The following is a 16345-nucleotide window of genomic DNA, read 5'->3' as shown; positions in this document are numbered from 1 at the left end:
AGCAGGCTTCTACAAAGATAGATCCTGTACAAACCACATCGCCACAATGAGAATCATCATAGAGCAGTCATAGGAGTGGCAGACACCACTGTACAGCGTTTTTGTAGACTTCCAGAAGGCATTTGACAGCGTGGACAGGGAGGGCATCTGGAAACTGATGCAGCACTATGGCTTTCCCCCAAAGTACATCACCATCATTCAGCAGCTGTATGAAGATGCAGCCTGCCAAGTCATACACGAGGGAAAGGTAACTGAGCCCTTCCAGATACAGACCGCCGTACGTCAGGGATGCATGTTGTCACCAATCTTATCCGTTGGAAGAGTGCTGCTGCGGCCCTTTGCTCCCCTGAGGAGATAGAGGCATAATGAATGGAATGGAATGGACATATACATATGAAAAGTATATTCAACATTAAAGTATTATTTTTTTTTTACAAAAATAAATTGCTTAATCTGCATTACTTATAATACTGATGTCAATTCCCCTCAAATCATGTGTATTTCATATATATCAATTTATATTTAATATAAAAACAAGCATGTAAAAAAACTGCATTCATTAATTTACTTGTAACAGTCAGTCATTTATCCAAGCTACAATCACTACGTTTTTATATTTATAGAGACTGAAAGAGGCCACATATTGTTATCTTAAGCTGTGTTACAAGACATAAAAAGATCAAATTGACCCTCAGGGTCGAGAGATTTAGATCAATCTAAAGATTAAGTTTTGGATCAACCTAACTCCCTGGGGGTTCACGCTAAATTGCAGTCAGCCGAGCGGGCACCATAGTTAATTATCGCCTTACAGCTTTTAGTAGGCAGGACAGACGCTTAAACCGGTCAAGCTGACAGTAATCTAGTGAGACTCCCCACAGGGATAGATCGATCTAAAAATCTATGGAAATGGGGCGTAAGGCAAGTTTTTTCCCAGATAGCCATCCAGTGTTAATTTAGATGGCCTGTGGAATCAATAGACAACCTATGTTTTTCAAAAAAGGCTGGATGGCTTATGAAATTTTTGGGAATGACAGTATATTTGTAGTTGGATTTCCTGTAAATTGGTGACCAAATTACCAAATTACAGATCAACGCTTTGGAATGTTGACCTACTGTGATGCAAATCCTGCAGAAACCCCTGCTCTAAGGACAATCTGCATTTCTTCATCTTAAGAAAATAGATGTCTAATCTCCTCTGCTTGCTGAAAACAAAAAGTAAAAATGGTGTTTTTATTATCACTTTACATGCAATCCCATTTGCTCTCACCAACAGCACCTATTGACCACACATCACCACTCTAATATCTAAGACCAGTATTTGTAATAATACACTTACAATGCACCTACCACACATGCTATCCTTACAGTGGCCTATATAGCATTTAAAGCTAAAATAAAACCACTCTGAAATTTAATTGCTAGGCCCTTTAAGTCTACATGAAGCTGTGTTACAAGATATATTTAAAGCTTTTTTTTTTATCATGCTGATATATAAAAAAGTGAAAGGGGTCTTTTTCCTGAACAAAACACCTCAACAAAGATTTAGAAAAAAAAAAAACGGTTTGGCATTGATGGAGCGAACACAGTTAAAGTAGATCTACATGAAAAAAACAACTTTTGTTAAAATAATGCCGACTTACAAAATTGACTTTTTGCTCAGCAAATTTCACGTGAATAATAAATGAAATTACGTGTTGGAAGTTATGAAGTCAAAGACGTACGCAGGTTTATAGCTTTTAAGTCCTCGTAGCTTTCAAAATTGTGTTTTGAAGTTCTGAAATAATAATGAAAGAAGCTTAATTTCACGTGTAAATTATTCCCAGGATATTGCCTTATTTGAATGAACAAAACGAGAATATCAGAGAATTCTGACTGAGAAAAAGACTTACCATCTTTGGCAACGTGCCTACTGTATTTTGTAATGAAATGTATACTGTATTTGACAGCATCCATCGCTCATTACGGGATATGGAATCCTGGCAACCGATTAAATATTGTGAAATAATTCAGGCGTCGCTCTTTTCCCATGTATGTCGGAGGCGGAAAAATACGTAAACGCTCGAGTTTCAGCGAACTTTCAGCCAATCACATTGGAGAGCGTGCCTAGCAACAAAAGCGGGCAGATTTGCGCATTTTTTCAATGAGCGAGGTGAGTATCGAAAAAATTCAGGAAGATATTTTCATTTAATCGAAGACAATAATATTTTTATAATGTTTTATATGCTAGAGTAATTAAGTCACGCCAGTTACTTTTCTTCTTATATGTTTTTTATGCATGTGGGCATACATTTTACGAAAAATCGGCAAAAGAAATTTTCGTACGGCTATATAGTCCATGAGCCAAAGGCCAAAAAATCCAATTTGGCTGCACCCCCCGTCAGGCAAAGGTTTTATGATTGATTATTGTAGTTTAGAACCTGAATTTTTCATTTCTGCTTGTTTCCGGCTTGAAAAAGTGTCCGTTTGTACCGGAAACAGGCCAAATCCAAGATGGCCGCCAGTAAATTCATGTGTCAACTGTAAATACAAAAATTGATTTAAAAGTTACTTAACAACTTAATATTATCAAAATTTGCACTGATCACAAGTACTTTGGCCTTCTTTGATTTTTCAGGCACTTTACATTTTTCAAGATGGCGACTGAATCCAAGATGGCGGCCATTTTCCTTACTTTTTGTGAAAAAATACAAATACCTAAATTTGATTTTTTTTTTATTAACCAAAAATTGGGAATATTTTACATGTTTTGATGTATTTGAATAAGTTGAAGTCTATATTTTTAATTTTTAACAGTTAATTTATCACAAAATTGTACATTTGAACACAGATGGCTCTAATCCAAGATGGCCACCACATAAAATGGGCTTTTTGTTTTGATATGTCAACAAGCCTTTCTCAGTATAAAACATCTCAGACTACTTAATGGAGGATTTATTGCACAGGTCATGGTATGAAATGTATGACTGAATAATTTAAATTGTTTTGAGATTTTGTTCAGGGTATAAAAATCCAAAATGGCCGCCAATTTCTGGATTCAAAACGTACATTATTTTGATTTGCATGTTAAAAAACATTAAATTGAATAATTAGTAAATTAAAAACATTTATTTTTTGATAAATTTATCTGTATTGCAATCTCATTTTGCTTCTTGGACACTTTATTCTGTCAAAAAGTGGTTAATTTTTCTTCATTTATCATGATTCCAAGTTTTCCATTGATAGAAATGAACTGCACGCTAACCGTATGGACAATACCATATATGTTATGAGCCTTACGTAAAAGGCTATTTCTGAGCTTTATTGTTGAAGTATGAAATGGAATATATAACTGAATGATTCAAAATGCTTTTAGAAAGTTTGAAAGTTTGAAAGTGAACAAAATTTAATACAAAAAGCACCATTTATCCTTGATGTTTTTCGCCAGTGTGTATCCCACATTCTCATGTTAACTCATTTGAGCTCCATTTTATCTTAAAAAAAAAAAAAAAAAAAAAAAAAAAAAAAAAAAAAAAAAGCAGAAGAACCTTCAAAAATGAAATAAATAAACACCAAATGAGGACAAGCCAAATAATTGTTTTTATTGAAAAATTTCTTGAATGGGGTTTTTATCATATGTTTTGAAAGTTTCCTAGATTTCTTTTACTCTTACCCAAACAGGAATCCAACTGCCACTTCGAGTTGGAATTATCTGTCATAACATTTATATTTGCTTTCATTGTTATTCATTGGTTTAATTATTTTTTTCTGTCCTTCCTTTTCTTACTTTCTTTCATTAAAAAAATTATTCATTCTTTTTCTTATTTTTTGTTAGGGTGTTATTGTTTATATGATTTTTTATTTAGTTTTTTATTTTCTCAACATTTTCAGTTTAAAATGTTAAAATTGGAGTCCTTTGTTATGGAAATGATAGAAAGATGGAGTGATGAAAAAGGTGAGCAAATAGCTAGGGGCATTTGTTTGCATGTGAAGGTTTTCAAAATCAGAAGCACATCTTTTATTCTTGATATGACTGTTATTAAAGATGCATGAATCTAACATCAATATTTATTTTTCATTTCCAGGCCTTAAGGGCATTTACCATCCACAAAACAGTACACCCAATGTTGCTGTTCTAGTTCCAAAGCAGGAACAAAAAGACAATGTATTTGTACAGGCAGTTTCCACAAATGGCTGCTGTACATTTTTTGGAAAAGATGACTGTGTACTTCAAGGTAAAAGCCTACCTTCATGTTTGTAAATTTTCAGCATTGGAAATAGTATAAAACAAATGCCTGAGATAAAATGAATTCTTTATGATTGTTTTTTTTTCAAATGCAGATATGGATCCTTTCCATTCATTTATTAATATAGCTTGTATTTTAACAGCAAATATTTCCATGATTTTACCTTATTTCAGCTGTGGAGGGCATCTATCACCTGAGAAAACTTACACCCAGCAGCGGTGTTCTAGTCCCAGAGCGGGTACAGAGAGAGGCTGTGTTTGTGCAGATAGATTCTACCTTTGGCTGTCGCACATTTTGGGAAAAGGAAAGCAGTATTGATCAAGGTAGAGTATCAGGACTTTAGTCTAACATGTAAATATGAAACCCAAAATTGTTCACATTTTTTTCTTAAATGACAGTTAGCTACTAAGCAGTATTGATCAAGGTAAAGTCTCAGGGCTTAACGGCGTACAAGCAAATATGAAATCCAAAACTGTTCACATTTTTTTCTTAAACGACAGTTAGCTACTCAAATGTTGTGAAGTGCAAAGGTTATTCTACTTTTTTTTTTCACCCAAGCATAGCATATTTAACATATTGTATAGTAATAGAAAAGATCCCTTCCTTACACAAATACAACTACAATTCTAATACGGCACCATGATATTTCGCCTTGACAATAATTTTTGTTTTTCCACAGGATTTGTAGATATCCCTCTTGATGATGAAAACTTAGCTCCAACTACAGAGGGAAAAGGTATTTTATTTCATTATTCAACAACTAGCAGAATTCAATGTAAATTTTTTTCCATTCTTCTTAATCTTTCCCGTTCTAAATTTGGTATCTGTATAAATATCAAAATGTGAATAGTATACCTCAATGAAATTTTTTAAAGAGATAATTTGTGTCTCATTTCACAAATATGCTTTTCCTTTATATACAGTGTCCCAGCCCAGGACTACCATCCTTAGCAGGGTGAAAAAATTAAAATCTTGGTTGATGGCAAAGCTACGACTGTTAATGAAGCACTAAAATGACTATTTTTTTTTTCATAAAAACTGTATGAAAAAATAACTTGGACCTTGTGCATGCATGAAAAACCACCCATGTATATGCACCCATTAACTGTAATGGACATTATGAACAATCTTGAGAGCTTTTACTTGTTCAGGTTGTATATAGTAAACATGAATTTTTTGTTTCATGTTTGTACATATGTAAATAGAATACCATGGTAAATATATATAAAAAGTTGTTCGTTATTATTATTATTTGTTTTGCAGCATCAGTTACTTAATTTGTACACATTTATTATATTTATGTGAAAAGTTATGTACATATCACATATGTATATATATTTATGATAAAGAAATCATATAAAGACAACAAATTGCATTATTTTATTGTTGCAATCAGTCTTATATCCAAGTGAACTACAACCAACTCAAAAGAGACATCGAATGAATGAGGCCATAGATTGTTTTCTTTAACTCGAACAGATATAAAAAGAATTGTACTCTAAAATAAGGACAATCTGCATTTCTTTCTCTTGGGTTAATAGATGTCTTTTCCTTCCTGCTTGCTCAAAAAGTTAAAAAGGCGTCTTGTTTTACTCTATTCACAATCAGATTTTCTCTCACCATCAGCACCTATTGATGACACAGCACTGCTTCCTTATGTAGATAGACAAGATATAGGCATCAAGACTTCATTTTGGCAGGAAATATTTAAAAATCACCTTAAATTAATATTTAAAAAAAAACCCATGCCTGAGCAGTCATTTTGCCTATCAAGCAAATTCTTATGTCTTTATCCCTTATAGTTTTTAGTTGGCTTATGTTAGGAATATCTGCTGTGTGGTACCCCTTTAAACAAGTTGATAAATATCAGAATAATCTTGCTACTGAGCTAAACCATTTAAGGCATCTGAAGGATGATGAAGCCAGCTACATTCTCTATTTTAGAAAAGTTCTAATTGCAGCTTCTGACTGGACCAATACCTGGTAAACTTGTACTTGTGGTATAAAGGATCACCACCCTTGATATTTTTTCAATCTATTTTGCATTTTGTTGAAACTGCACAGAATATGATCCTGTATTTGGATCTTGCTGTAATTTGAAATTGTCAGTAGACATTCCAAAGGGCTTTAGTACCATGTTCCCCAGTTCTTTTAACTTTCCTAGAATGAGAAAATATAAATACTTTGACAATTGCTCTGAATGATAAGATGAATACAAAACTCAAATGTTTCAAGAATCAAATTTTTAATAAAAATGTTGATTTTTATTAAAATCAAAGAGCAAAAGACCAGTCTAAAAGATTTTGCTTTAATGTAAAATATTTCAAAATGTAGGACTGAAAGATGAAAATTACCTATCGTTTCATCTTTCATTTTCTCATTTCTTTCTGTTATTTGCTGTGGCAATCGCTGAAGAGATGAAAATAAACACAGATTAAATCAGATTCAAAAGTTCACTGATTAGTTCTCTTATGAATAAAAACAATATGCTGACTTGTAATTATTTTAATATCTTTAAATTTAATTAAATATTGCACTGTTACATTTTAGTACTATTCGCATTTTTTCTATTGCAAATTTGCAATGCTTTTAAACATATATGACCACCATTTTAATATTTCACTTACTACACATGGGCACATTACAGAAAACCATGTAACACAAATATGTAGTATTTGAGACTGTTTTTATGATACCAGACTTACAATACATGCTTCCCTCACAGTATGTTGTGTTGGATCCATTTCAATTAATTTTTTGTAATCTTCTAATGCCTCATCTAATTTTTCAGTCTTTTCATACATTTCTGCCCTCCTTAAAAGTGCTTTGAGATAATTAGGATTAAGTTCTAGTGCTTTGGTACAGTCTTCAATAGCCTTTTTGTACTGTTTCTGAAAAGAGATTTTTTTCAAGAATCAAAATTTTCGAATCAAATATTTCTTTTTTCCCACCAGGGTTTGTAGAAATTGATCTTGATGAAAAATTAGGTCCATCTACTGAGGGAGAATTAAGGTATTGTGTTCAAATTTTATAAAAAAAATAGTAAATTATTTTCAATTAGGTGATGGCAGATTTAAATGTAAGTAAGTTGTAACAAGTGAGTTAAATGGTTTTATAATCATCCCAAGTGAAATGTACTCAATTTTACAATTGTACAAGTTGTATATAATAAACATGTAATTTTGTTTCATAATATTTGTACATATGTAAATAGAGTAGCCTACATATATACAGTATGTAAAGTATTTTTTTTTTTACAACATAAATTGCTGAATTTGTATTACTTATAATACTGATGTCAATTCTCCTCATATCATGCATATTTCATATATAGCCATCCAGTGTTCATTTAGTTGGCCTATGGACTTAATAGACAACCTATGTTTTTCAAAGAAGGCTGGATGACTTGGATTTCCTGTAAATTGGCGACCAAATTGCCAAATTACAGATCAACGTTTTGGAATGTTGACCTACTGTGATGCAAATCCTGCAGAAACCCCTGCTCTAAGGACAATCTGCATTTCTTCATCTTAAGAAAATAGATGTCTATTCTCCTCTGCTTGCTGAAAACAAAAAGTAAAAATGGTGAGTTTATTATCACTTTACATGCAATCCCATTTGCTCTCACCAACAGCACCTACTGACAACACATCACCACTCTCCTTTGTAGACAGAAATCAGATTTGGGCATCAAGAATTTTTTTTTTTTTTTTTTTTTTTTTTTTTTATTGACACAATACATCAAGAAAACATGACAATACAAATACAAACAAACAGACACTCGCTCACACACTCACACATAAGAGATGTTATACTATATAACACTTTTTAGTTAATTACATCGTCGTACGCTAAATCTTCAAATTGAAAATAACTTAATTATATTTGAATTGTACTGACAGATTGACTTATCTGTTTTCACCAGATATCTAAGCGATGAAATCAAACCTCCTAATGTTGGTTTACCCTGTGAACATCTTCTTAAATAAATATAAAATTTAAATTGCAACATAATGAGATTAATAATTGGAGAGAGGCTCGTAGAGCCGACTAAGCAATTCCTTTTTGAGACAGGTAGAGTAAGTTGAGTATTAGATAATATATATTCTTCCAAATCGGTCAATAATTTTTGGGTAACCGCACAATTCCAGAATAAATGCTCAGTTGTTTCTTCAGCTCCTTTGCAAAGGGAACATATACTGCTATCGACCATTTTGTATTTGAAAAGCAGTGAATTTGTGGTAAGGATATTATGATTAATTCGAAATTGGAACCAGTGAAGCTTTGAATCTTTTGTTATTGTGAAAGGAAGTTCGAAAATCTTCGGGCATTCATTTTCCTCCAAATTTAACAACTCCTTCCATTTATTCATACCTTTTGACATCTCAAGAACACCTACTTTACTTAAAGTTTTATAATAAATCTTTGAGCCTTTTGAACAACCTGACAGCAACAATATATGATCAGGAATTAAAGGAGTGGCAATTTTACTTAATTTTTCAGGAATACCACCAAGCCATTCTTTTATGGCTGAGATAATTCCATGGTATTCGACAAAATTTGTGTCAATACCGTGGATGTCCCTGAACTCAGTGAAGTCATAGAACTCTCCAGAGTCCAGGAGTAAATCATTAACAAATCTAATGTTTTTGTCGTACCACGATGTATAGAAGACAGGTTTATTTCCAATAAGTATATTTTCATTTAGAAAGAGTGGAATGTTACCAAAATCCTTGATTTTATTGGCCATTATTGTACCACAAAGTTCTTTCCAGGCTGCTAAGGCATCAATCCAGAATCTATTTTTTATGTTTTTCAAGATTTTTGAGATATATTCTGTACCACATGTGATTAGTTTTTCAGTGTCTACATATTTAGATATAATATTTTTCCATTCTTTATTTTCGAACATAAGTCTTCTTACCCACGGAATTTTTAACGATTTTATAAAATGCCTCACGCTTACCATCCTCAAGCCCCCAGCTTTATAATCTCTTATAATGATATTTCTTTTAATTTTATCAGGTTTATTATTCCAAAGAAAAGAAAAAAGACACTTTTCTAATTCTTTAATCTGTTTTTCCTCTGGGTTTGGGAGCGATATAAATATATGATTCAATACCGGCAAGGCTAATGTTTTTATTACTGTTATTTTACCAATTGGTGTTATATTTCTTACTCTCCACTGATTAAATATTTTTTTCATGGAAGTTAATTTGGTCTCCATATTTTGCTTCGTTATCTTACCTAAATCTACGTCAAATTCTATCCCTAGCATTTTGAAACTAGTTTTTCCCCAATCTAATCTATATTTTGGGCAGAGGATATCTTTAGAGTATCGCTTTGACCCAATCCATATAACTTCAGTTTTAGAGAGATTAATATGCAGACCGGAGATCTTCGAAAATTTATCCAAGACAAACATACATTCATTCAGTGACTTTTCACTCCCGTCAAGTATAAGAGTAGTGTCATCTGCATATAATGAAATTTTTAATTCTTTTGCACCTATATTAATACCCTTTATATTGTCATTGTTTCTTATAAACGCCGCCAATATTTCGGCGCATAGAATAAAGAGATAGGGTGAGAGGGGATCCCCCTGACGGCATCCTCTATTAATTTTAAAGAATTCCGACATATTCCCCCCTTGATTTATTGTAGCAGAGATGTCATTGTAGAACAATGATACCCATCTCCTGACTGAATCACCAAAGTTAAAAAAGGTCAGAACCTTTTGAATGAATGACCAAGACAAGGAATCGAATGCCTTTTCAAAGTCAATTAATAACAGTAACCCAGGAATATTTTCTTCCTCAGTATACTGCATTGCATCGTATATAAGTCGCGTGTTCTCTCCGATATATCTGCCAGCCATGAAACCGGTTTGTTCCGGATATATTAATTTATCTAACACTAGTTTTACCCTAGCAGCTATCGAACCCGAGGCGATCTTGTATATAGTATTGAGAAGTGATATGGGGCGCCAGTTTTTAAGAAAGTGGCGTGGTTTATCTCCCTTCGGGAGGCAAGTGATTATGCCTTGTTTTTGCGTCACCGATAACTGGCCAGTTTCGTAAGCAAAGGGCATCAAGAATTTATTTTGGCAGGAAATATTTTAAGAACACCCTAAATTTATATTTTAAAAAAATCCATGCTAGAGCTGCCAATTCTGTCAATAAAACCAAAAACTCAAAAATGAGATGATTAATTAATACAAAACTCAAATGTAAAGAGAATCAAAGTTTTAATAAATATGTTGACTGCTATTAAAATCAATGAGCAGAAGACCAGTCTAAAAGTTTTGCTTTTATATAAAGTATTTCAAAATGTACTGGTACTGTAGTGTTAAAATAACTCAGCTGAAATAAAAATTAACCTATCAGTGCATCTTTCTTTTATAATTTTTTCTTCAAATTGCTATGGTAACCTCTGTTTTCTAATATTGTATTCCCACATGCACTTTTTTGAAATACAATGTTTTCATATTTGGTTTTACTACACATAAAAACACAACATAACAAAAATCTGCAATACCTAAGACAAGTATTTGTAATACTACACTTACAATGCATGCTTCCCCCACAGCATGTTGAATTGGATCTAGGGCCGCATTCAATACAGTTTGATCCTAGGACTAACTGTTTCAAGGATCAAATATGGTGGACCTACTTGAAAGCAAAGCCTCATACTCCCTTAATGGTTTCCCCCACCTACCACACATGCCATCCTTACAGTGGCCTATATAGGATTTAAAGATAAAATAAAACCACTCTGAGATTTAATTGCTAGGCCCTTTAAGTCTACATGAAGCTGTGTTACAAGATATTTTAAAGCTTTTTTTATTATGCTGATATATAAAAGAGTGAAAGGGGTCTTTTTCCTGAACAAAAAACCTCAACAAAAATGGGTACTTTTGAAGTATACCCCCCCCCACCCTGTAACTTTCACTTTTCAAGCAGATTTTCATAATATTTTACATTTACTTGTTCATCTATGTCAAAGCTGTTTAAATAATTACCTGTGGTCTTTTTTCGAGTTTTAATCAAGTTTAATCCAGCCCATTGAAATACAATGTGAAAATCTACCATGCATCTTGCAGTCAAGACCACAGGTATTTACAAAAACATTCTATTTCAGTAGGACACATACTGTCAGGATTTAGGTGTGATTTGAAACGTCATGGATTTTTTGGTACATCCGCGTCACGAAATAGCGCCAAAAAAGCGGCGCGATGAAAAATGCGTACGTCTGAAATAAATAAACTGTGCGAAAAAACTACAGTGAATTGACTTTCCATATTTTAGAGACTAAACGAGGAGTTATCCGTCTATTGAAAAACTGTAAGCTTTTGTCAATGCACTGTACAGAGTTACAATTATTTCTCTCCGAATCAAGAAAACTGAAAATTTTACGTGTCCGAAAATGCTTTTGTATAGCGAGGGACTATATTGCAAGGAAATTGTTTCCAAATACGAAATTGGCTTAAAATTAATAAAATGGTCGAATATATATCCAGGTTTTCGATTTTGAAGGGAATTTCCCGCACACTCTCTGGTTAAGAAGTCTCGACAGAAAATCCGAAAAGTTGTGAAAAAACAGAGCAAAATTTCTCCCCTGAGGCACCTCCGATAAGAGTGCACATCTCATTCATTTCCCGAACTTAAAATTACGTTTATTCATCCAAAAAAGTTAGTGACTAACCTCAATTTTCACGCAAAGCAATGATGTTCCATAACTTGCTACGACAGTATTTTTTTGACCTTGAACTGTGGAAGTTCAAAAAAGTCATGTGATACAAATCATGTGACGCGCAGATTTGGGTGCTAAAAAGCACCTTTATAGACCCATATTAAGTCAAATATAAGTTTAAGAAACAGAATAAACATTTCTTTTATCAAAGACCAAAAACTTAATACAAATTTAGTAAATTTACCGAAATCCCGCCCACTAAACGAGAGGTGAACTGAGGTGCTTTCCAACGAAACCCCGCAATTTACCACGAGGCAGGGACAGGTGAAGTAGGTTGTGCGGCAAGTTATGATTTTTATCCTTGCTGAAATATGGAACCCACATATTTATAGCATGTCAGAGACTCATTATCAGGTACGTATGCAAATTATTTAGATTTTAAAATATATATTAATGTTTTTTATTACGAGAAATGTGCTAGTTTCGCTCCACTACATACTGTACATAATCAAACACATTTGTTATACATTGTATCTTGTAGATTTGTTGTTAAAATGTGCACCGTGTGACCGACGCAGGCTCATTCAGAGTAATCTAACTCCGACTACAGTTCAGTTTAATAATAACTTTTGATCTAGTGTTATTTAGAATACTAATATTACATAACGACATATGTGCCTTAATTAGTACGTACGTGTACTGTAGCTGTATAACGTAGCATTGCGAGCACCTGTCATGTGAAGCATAGATAATGTGCTTGAGAGTTGTATATATTGATTGAATTATGAATACATCACCTTTTATTTGTAATAATTAGCAATAGATCAGGGGAGTATTTGGCAAGATTTAACATTTCCCTTGTCTTTTTTTCAGGCTGATAAAAATTTAAAAACTTTCTAACATTGATGTAAGGAAAAAGATGTTTGTATATACATTTAGAATGGTAGAAGTATTTATGTACTATGAGCTTTTTTCATGATCAGTTAACACTCATTTTTATGTACAGACACAGATGTGTCTGTACATATAGCCGTCATCTGCGTCTGTCGTCGCCGTCGTCGCCGTGCACTTTTACTGATAACACCATAAGTGGAAAACTGTTTTTTCTTTTGGCTTGAAACTTACAGAACTGATGAATATTCATAATACTCAGGTCAAGTTCGAAAATCAGCGTGATTGTGTCATTTTTAGTGAATTAAGGCTATTTTTTCTCTTTTTTCAGCATATATACAGCACCGATAACACCATAAATGGAAAACCATTTTACCTTTTGGCTTGTTTGCATCTTTATTTTCTGTTTTTTGTCTGTACATTTGACAGCTTTGCTGCCTTGTTAGTATAAAGGTCCATTTGAAAGTGTAGGGTTTATTTTATAAATCATTGAAAATTTCAAAATCAATGACTTGCTAGTACAGGTATGAAAATGAAAGTTGAGACATTTATACACCATACTCGCTTACTGTTGAAGTTGTAGATTTTTTACTTAAGTTAAAATGAAGTAGATCTATTGGAGAATGTCATATGGTTCTAAGATTCTGTATGAAAAAAGATAAAGCCAGTATTTATTATTTTATTATGTGAGTTCCTAGACTTGTGTTAGTTAAGTACCACTTGGACATATCTTCCGACCCTCGCTCATTGTTAGTCAATTTTTTTATGTTAAATTGACCTATATATTGAAAAGGGGTGTAAACAGATTGTTTTTACTTTTAGTTGCATGGAATTGTAAATTCTGAATTTATTCTGATTTTCTTTTCCAGATAAAAGAAGAACAGTTTTTTCAGATATTACAGAATCTCTGCCAAGCTTTGAAGTGCCCTGAAAAGTGATCACGATGATATGCTGCATCATTATCATGCATTCCTATTAGTCATATTAAAAAACTGTCACCAAGCCCTAGTGAAAATTGGTTATCAAAGTATTCTTTGGCAGCACTTACATTTTTTGAAACATTAAAAATTGAATTTTTAAAAAGAAATATGACTTCGGTGGTATTTCTTTAAGATAATTGGATGGCAGTGTTGCAAACAAGTGTTATTATGGACACATTTTTTTCTAATTGTACTCCCAGGAGCCAGACTGCTTTTCACATTCAAACAAGAATTTAAAAAGAAAAAAAAATGTCAAAATAGTAAAAGAGGTATTTTGAATATATTTACAGTCCACATCCATTTATATCTAGTATATAATGCCTGGTGTTCACAAATACAGGTAGAGCCCTTTTAGGAAGCAAGTTACATATTCCCATATTTTAATATCAGATATCAAATACAAGCATATGAAACTGTTTTGAATAAAGACATAAATTGTCCTTGGTGATCATCATATTTTTCTCTTATTTTAAGTCTTAAAAGGATAGCTTATATATTTTGTGATAATGCATTTGAAGACGGAACATGTATGAAAATTTCTTCAGCAAAAAAAAAAAAAAAAAAAAATAGGAAAGTCATTAAGTTCAACCTAGTGCAATGAAAGTGAAAATTTTATATTAATTTTGGAAATATTTTTTGTTTTTATTTATGTATTTTTTTAATTTTACATTTTTACACACTTTGTATAACTAAATACTTTGTGTACTTACTAGCGCCCATGCATATGGACTTCCTGTGCATGTATACTTGTACCATTGTTTTGAAAATAAAATTATATCCTGTTGTTTTTTTACCCTTTGTTTTTTATTGACTATAAAAGAGGTAACTGTTCATATCAGCCCGAAATGGATTCTCCTGGAGTAAATGACAATTTCCCCCTTCTTACCAATAGTTACCAATTTCAGTTTTGACATTCAAAATTAGTCTGTACTGTAATTTTTTAATTAATTTTAATATTTCAAAAGATTATTACAGAGTACAGCCACAATGTGATTGGATGGCAAGAACAGTTTCCAAAATAATTGTGAAAATACCATTTTGGTGGTAAAATGGAATATATATATTGTATTCCTATGGGTTCTTTACACTATTTATTCTTAAATGTGAATCTCATACAAACAGTTGTTAACCCTTTAAAATATTCATTTAAGAAACGATGAATTTGTCTGAGCAAAATAAAGAAAAACAACTTTGTTTTATTTTAAACTTAAGTTTTTGATTCAGAAATGTTCAATTACCAACATAATTTCATAAGTAACATTGAAACGTGCAAAGTACATGTACCGGTAGTAGGGCATAGAAAAAGAAGGTGCAACAATATTAAATTTACAAGTTAGATATGAAACTGACACGCATTGTTTGACTATCAATTGAAAACTGTAATAATATCCAAAATAACCGGTGATAATCGCCAAAATAAAGTACATCTGCAAATGTAAACAAACGCCGAGTTGGGCCCGTCTTGGGTCATGGATGACGCAAAAACCTGGATTTTGCACGATTTTTGGTACAAAAATTCTGCAACATTTGTTTCCAAAGATGAATTTTAATAATTCTTTATACATACAACATTGATTAAAAGATACGTTATCTCTTATCCGGAATTTCCCGCACACTCTCTAGTTGAGGAATAGTGGCCAAAGTTACGATGTTGCCAAGGTCAAATTTTACCGCTCAGTGCGACTTTGACGAACGCAAGCTCACTCTAAACGACAAAATTTCAGTAGAAGGCTACGTGAATATGAAGTCTACATACCCCACAATCATAATATCGTATTAGACTTGCTAAGTATGCATTTATTTAAAGTATATAGCCATTTTTCGACCAAGTTTAATTTTTTACAAAATTTGAGCCCGACGTTACGTCCTGGCGCGAGAAAACGACGTTATATCACTCCGCATCGACAGTATGTGTCCTACTGATTTTAACAGTTTTGACATAGATGAACAGGAAAATGTAAAAAACTATTTGAAAAGTGAAAGTTACAGAGTGGGGGTGGGGGGGGGGGGGGGGGGGTATATACTACAAAAGTACCCAAAAATGAAGTAGAACAAAAATACGGTTTGGCACTGATGGGGCGAACACAGTTAAAGTACATAAAAAAAAGACAACTTTTGTAAAAGCTGACTTTCAAAATGACTTTTTGCTCAGCAAATTCCACGTGAATTTGAAAAATAAATAAAATTACGGGTTGGTAGTTATGAGGTCAAAGACGTACGCAAATATAAGTCCTCGTAGCTTTCAAAATTGTGTTTTGAAGTTCTAAAATGATAATGAAAGAAGCTTAATTTCATGTGTAAATTATTCCTTGGATATTGCCATATTTGAACGAACAAAACGAGAATATCAGAGAATTCTGACTGAGAAAAAGACATACCATCTTTGGCAACGTGCCTATTTTGTAATGAAATGTATATTTGCTAGCACCCATCACTCATTACGGGATATGGAATCCTGACAACCGATCAAATATTGTGAAATATTTCAGGCGTCTGCGTCACTCTTTTCCATTGCATGTATGTTGGAGGCGGAGAAAAACGTAAACGCTCGAGTTTCAG

At 32.8% G+C, this 16345-nt stretch overlaps 2 protein-coding genes and 1 long non-coding RNA gene across 7 annotated transcripts; 2 read left to right on the top strand and 1 right to left on the bottom strand.

Annotated features, from left to right (window-relative positions):
• The first annotated feature begins 4020 nt into the window (after positions 1 to 4020).
• On the top strand, positions 4021 to 5444 carry LOC147764201 (uncharacterized). Of its 2 annotated transcripts, XM_086999318.1 has the most exons (4): positions 4021 to 4211; positions 4397 to 4546; positions 4903 to 4959; positions 5147 to 5444. In XM_086999318.1, the coding sequence occupies exons 1-4, from the start codon at positions 4022 to 4024 to the stop codon at positions 5233 to 5235; spliced, it is 486 nt and encodes a 161-aa protein (XP_086855444.1). In that variant the 5' UTR covers position 4021; the 3' UTR covers positions 5236 to 5444. The 2 variants fall into 2 exon arrangements, with proteins under 2 accessions (XP_086855444.1, XP_086855443.1); XM_086999317.1 differs by lacking the exon at positions 5147 to 5444 and having other exon boundaries at positions 4903 to 5094.
• Positions 5445 to 5580: 136 nt separating this feature from the next.
• LOC106175899 (tetratricopeptide repeat protein 1-like) lies at positions 5581 to 16306 on the bottom strand. 4 transcript variants are annotated; one of them, XM_086999320.1, is made up of 5 exons: positions 16165 to 16306; positions 7698 to 7786; positions 6929 to 7114; positions 6578 to 6632; positions 5581 to 6383 (listed from the first exon to the last, which is right to left on the bottom strand). In XM_086999320.1, exons 3-5 carry the CDS (start codon positions 7025 to 7027, stop codon positions 6259 to 6261), a joined length of 279 nt encoding a protein of 92 aa, XP_086855446.1. In that variant the 5' UTR covers positions 7028 to 7114; positions 7698 to 7786; positions 16165 to 16306; the 3' UTR covers positions 5581 to 6258. The 4 variants fall into 4 exon arrangements, with proteins under 4 accessions (XP_086855446.1, XP_086855447.1, XP_086855445.1 ...); XM_086999321.1 differs by lacking the exon at positions 16165 to 16306 and adding an exon at positions 12160 to 12251; XM_086999319.1 differs by lacking the exon at positions 16165 to 16306 and adding an exon at positions 11928 to 12016.
• Positions 12189 to 14579, top strand: LOC106175964 (uncharacterized). The gene is made up of 2 exons (XR_015331743.1): positions 12189 to 12329; positions 13676 to 14579. It is a non-coding gene; the product is annotated as an uncharacterized LOC106175964 (long non-coding RNA).
• Positions 16307 to 16345: the final 39 nt, after the last annotated feature.

This window comes from Lingula anatina, chromosome 1, assembly GCF_051362555.1.
Source record: "Lingula anatina isolate TDL-2025a chromosome 1, LinAna3.0, whole genome shotgun sequence".
Taxonomy (NCBI): domain Eukaryota; kingdom Metazoa; phylum Brachiopoda; class Lingulata; order Lingulida; family Lingulidae; genus Lingula; species Lingula anatina.
The sequence above is the reverse complement of the archived record's forward strand: the minus strand, read 5'-3'. Positions and strand labels throughout refer to the sequence as shown.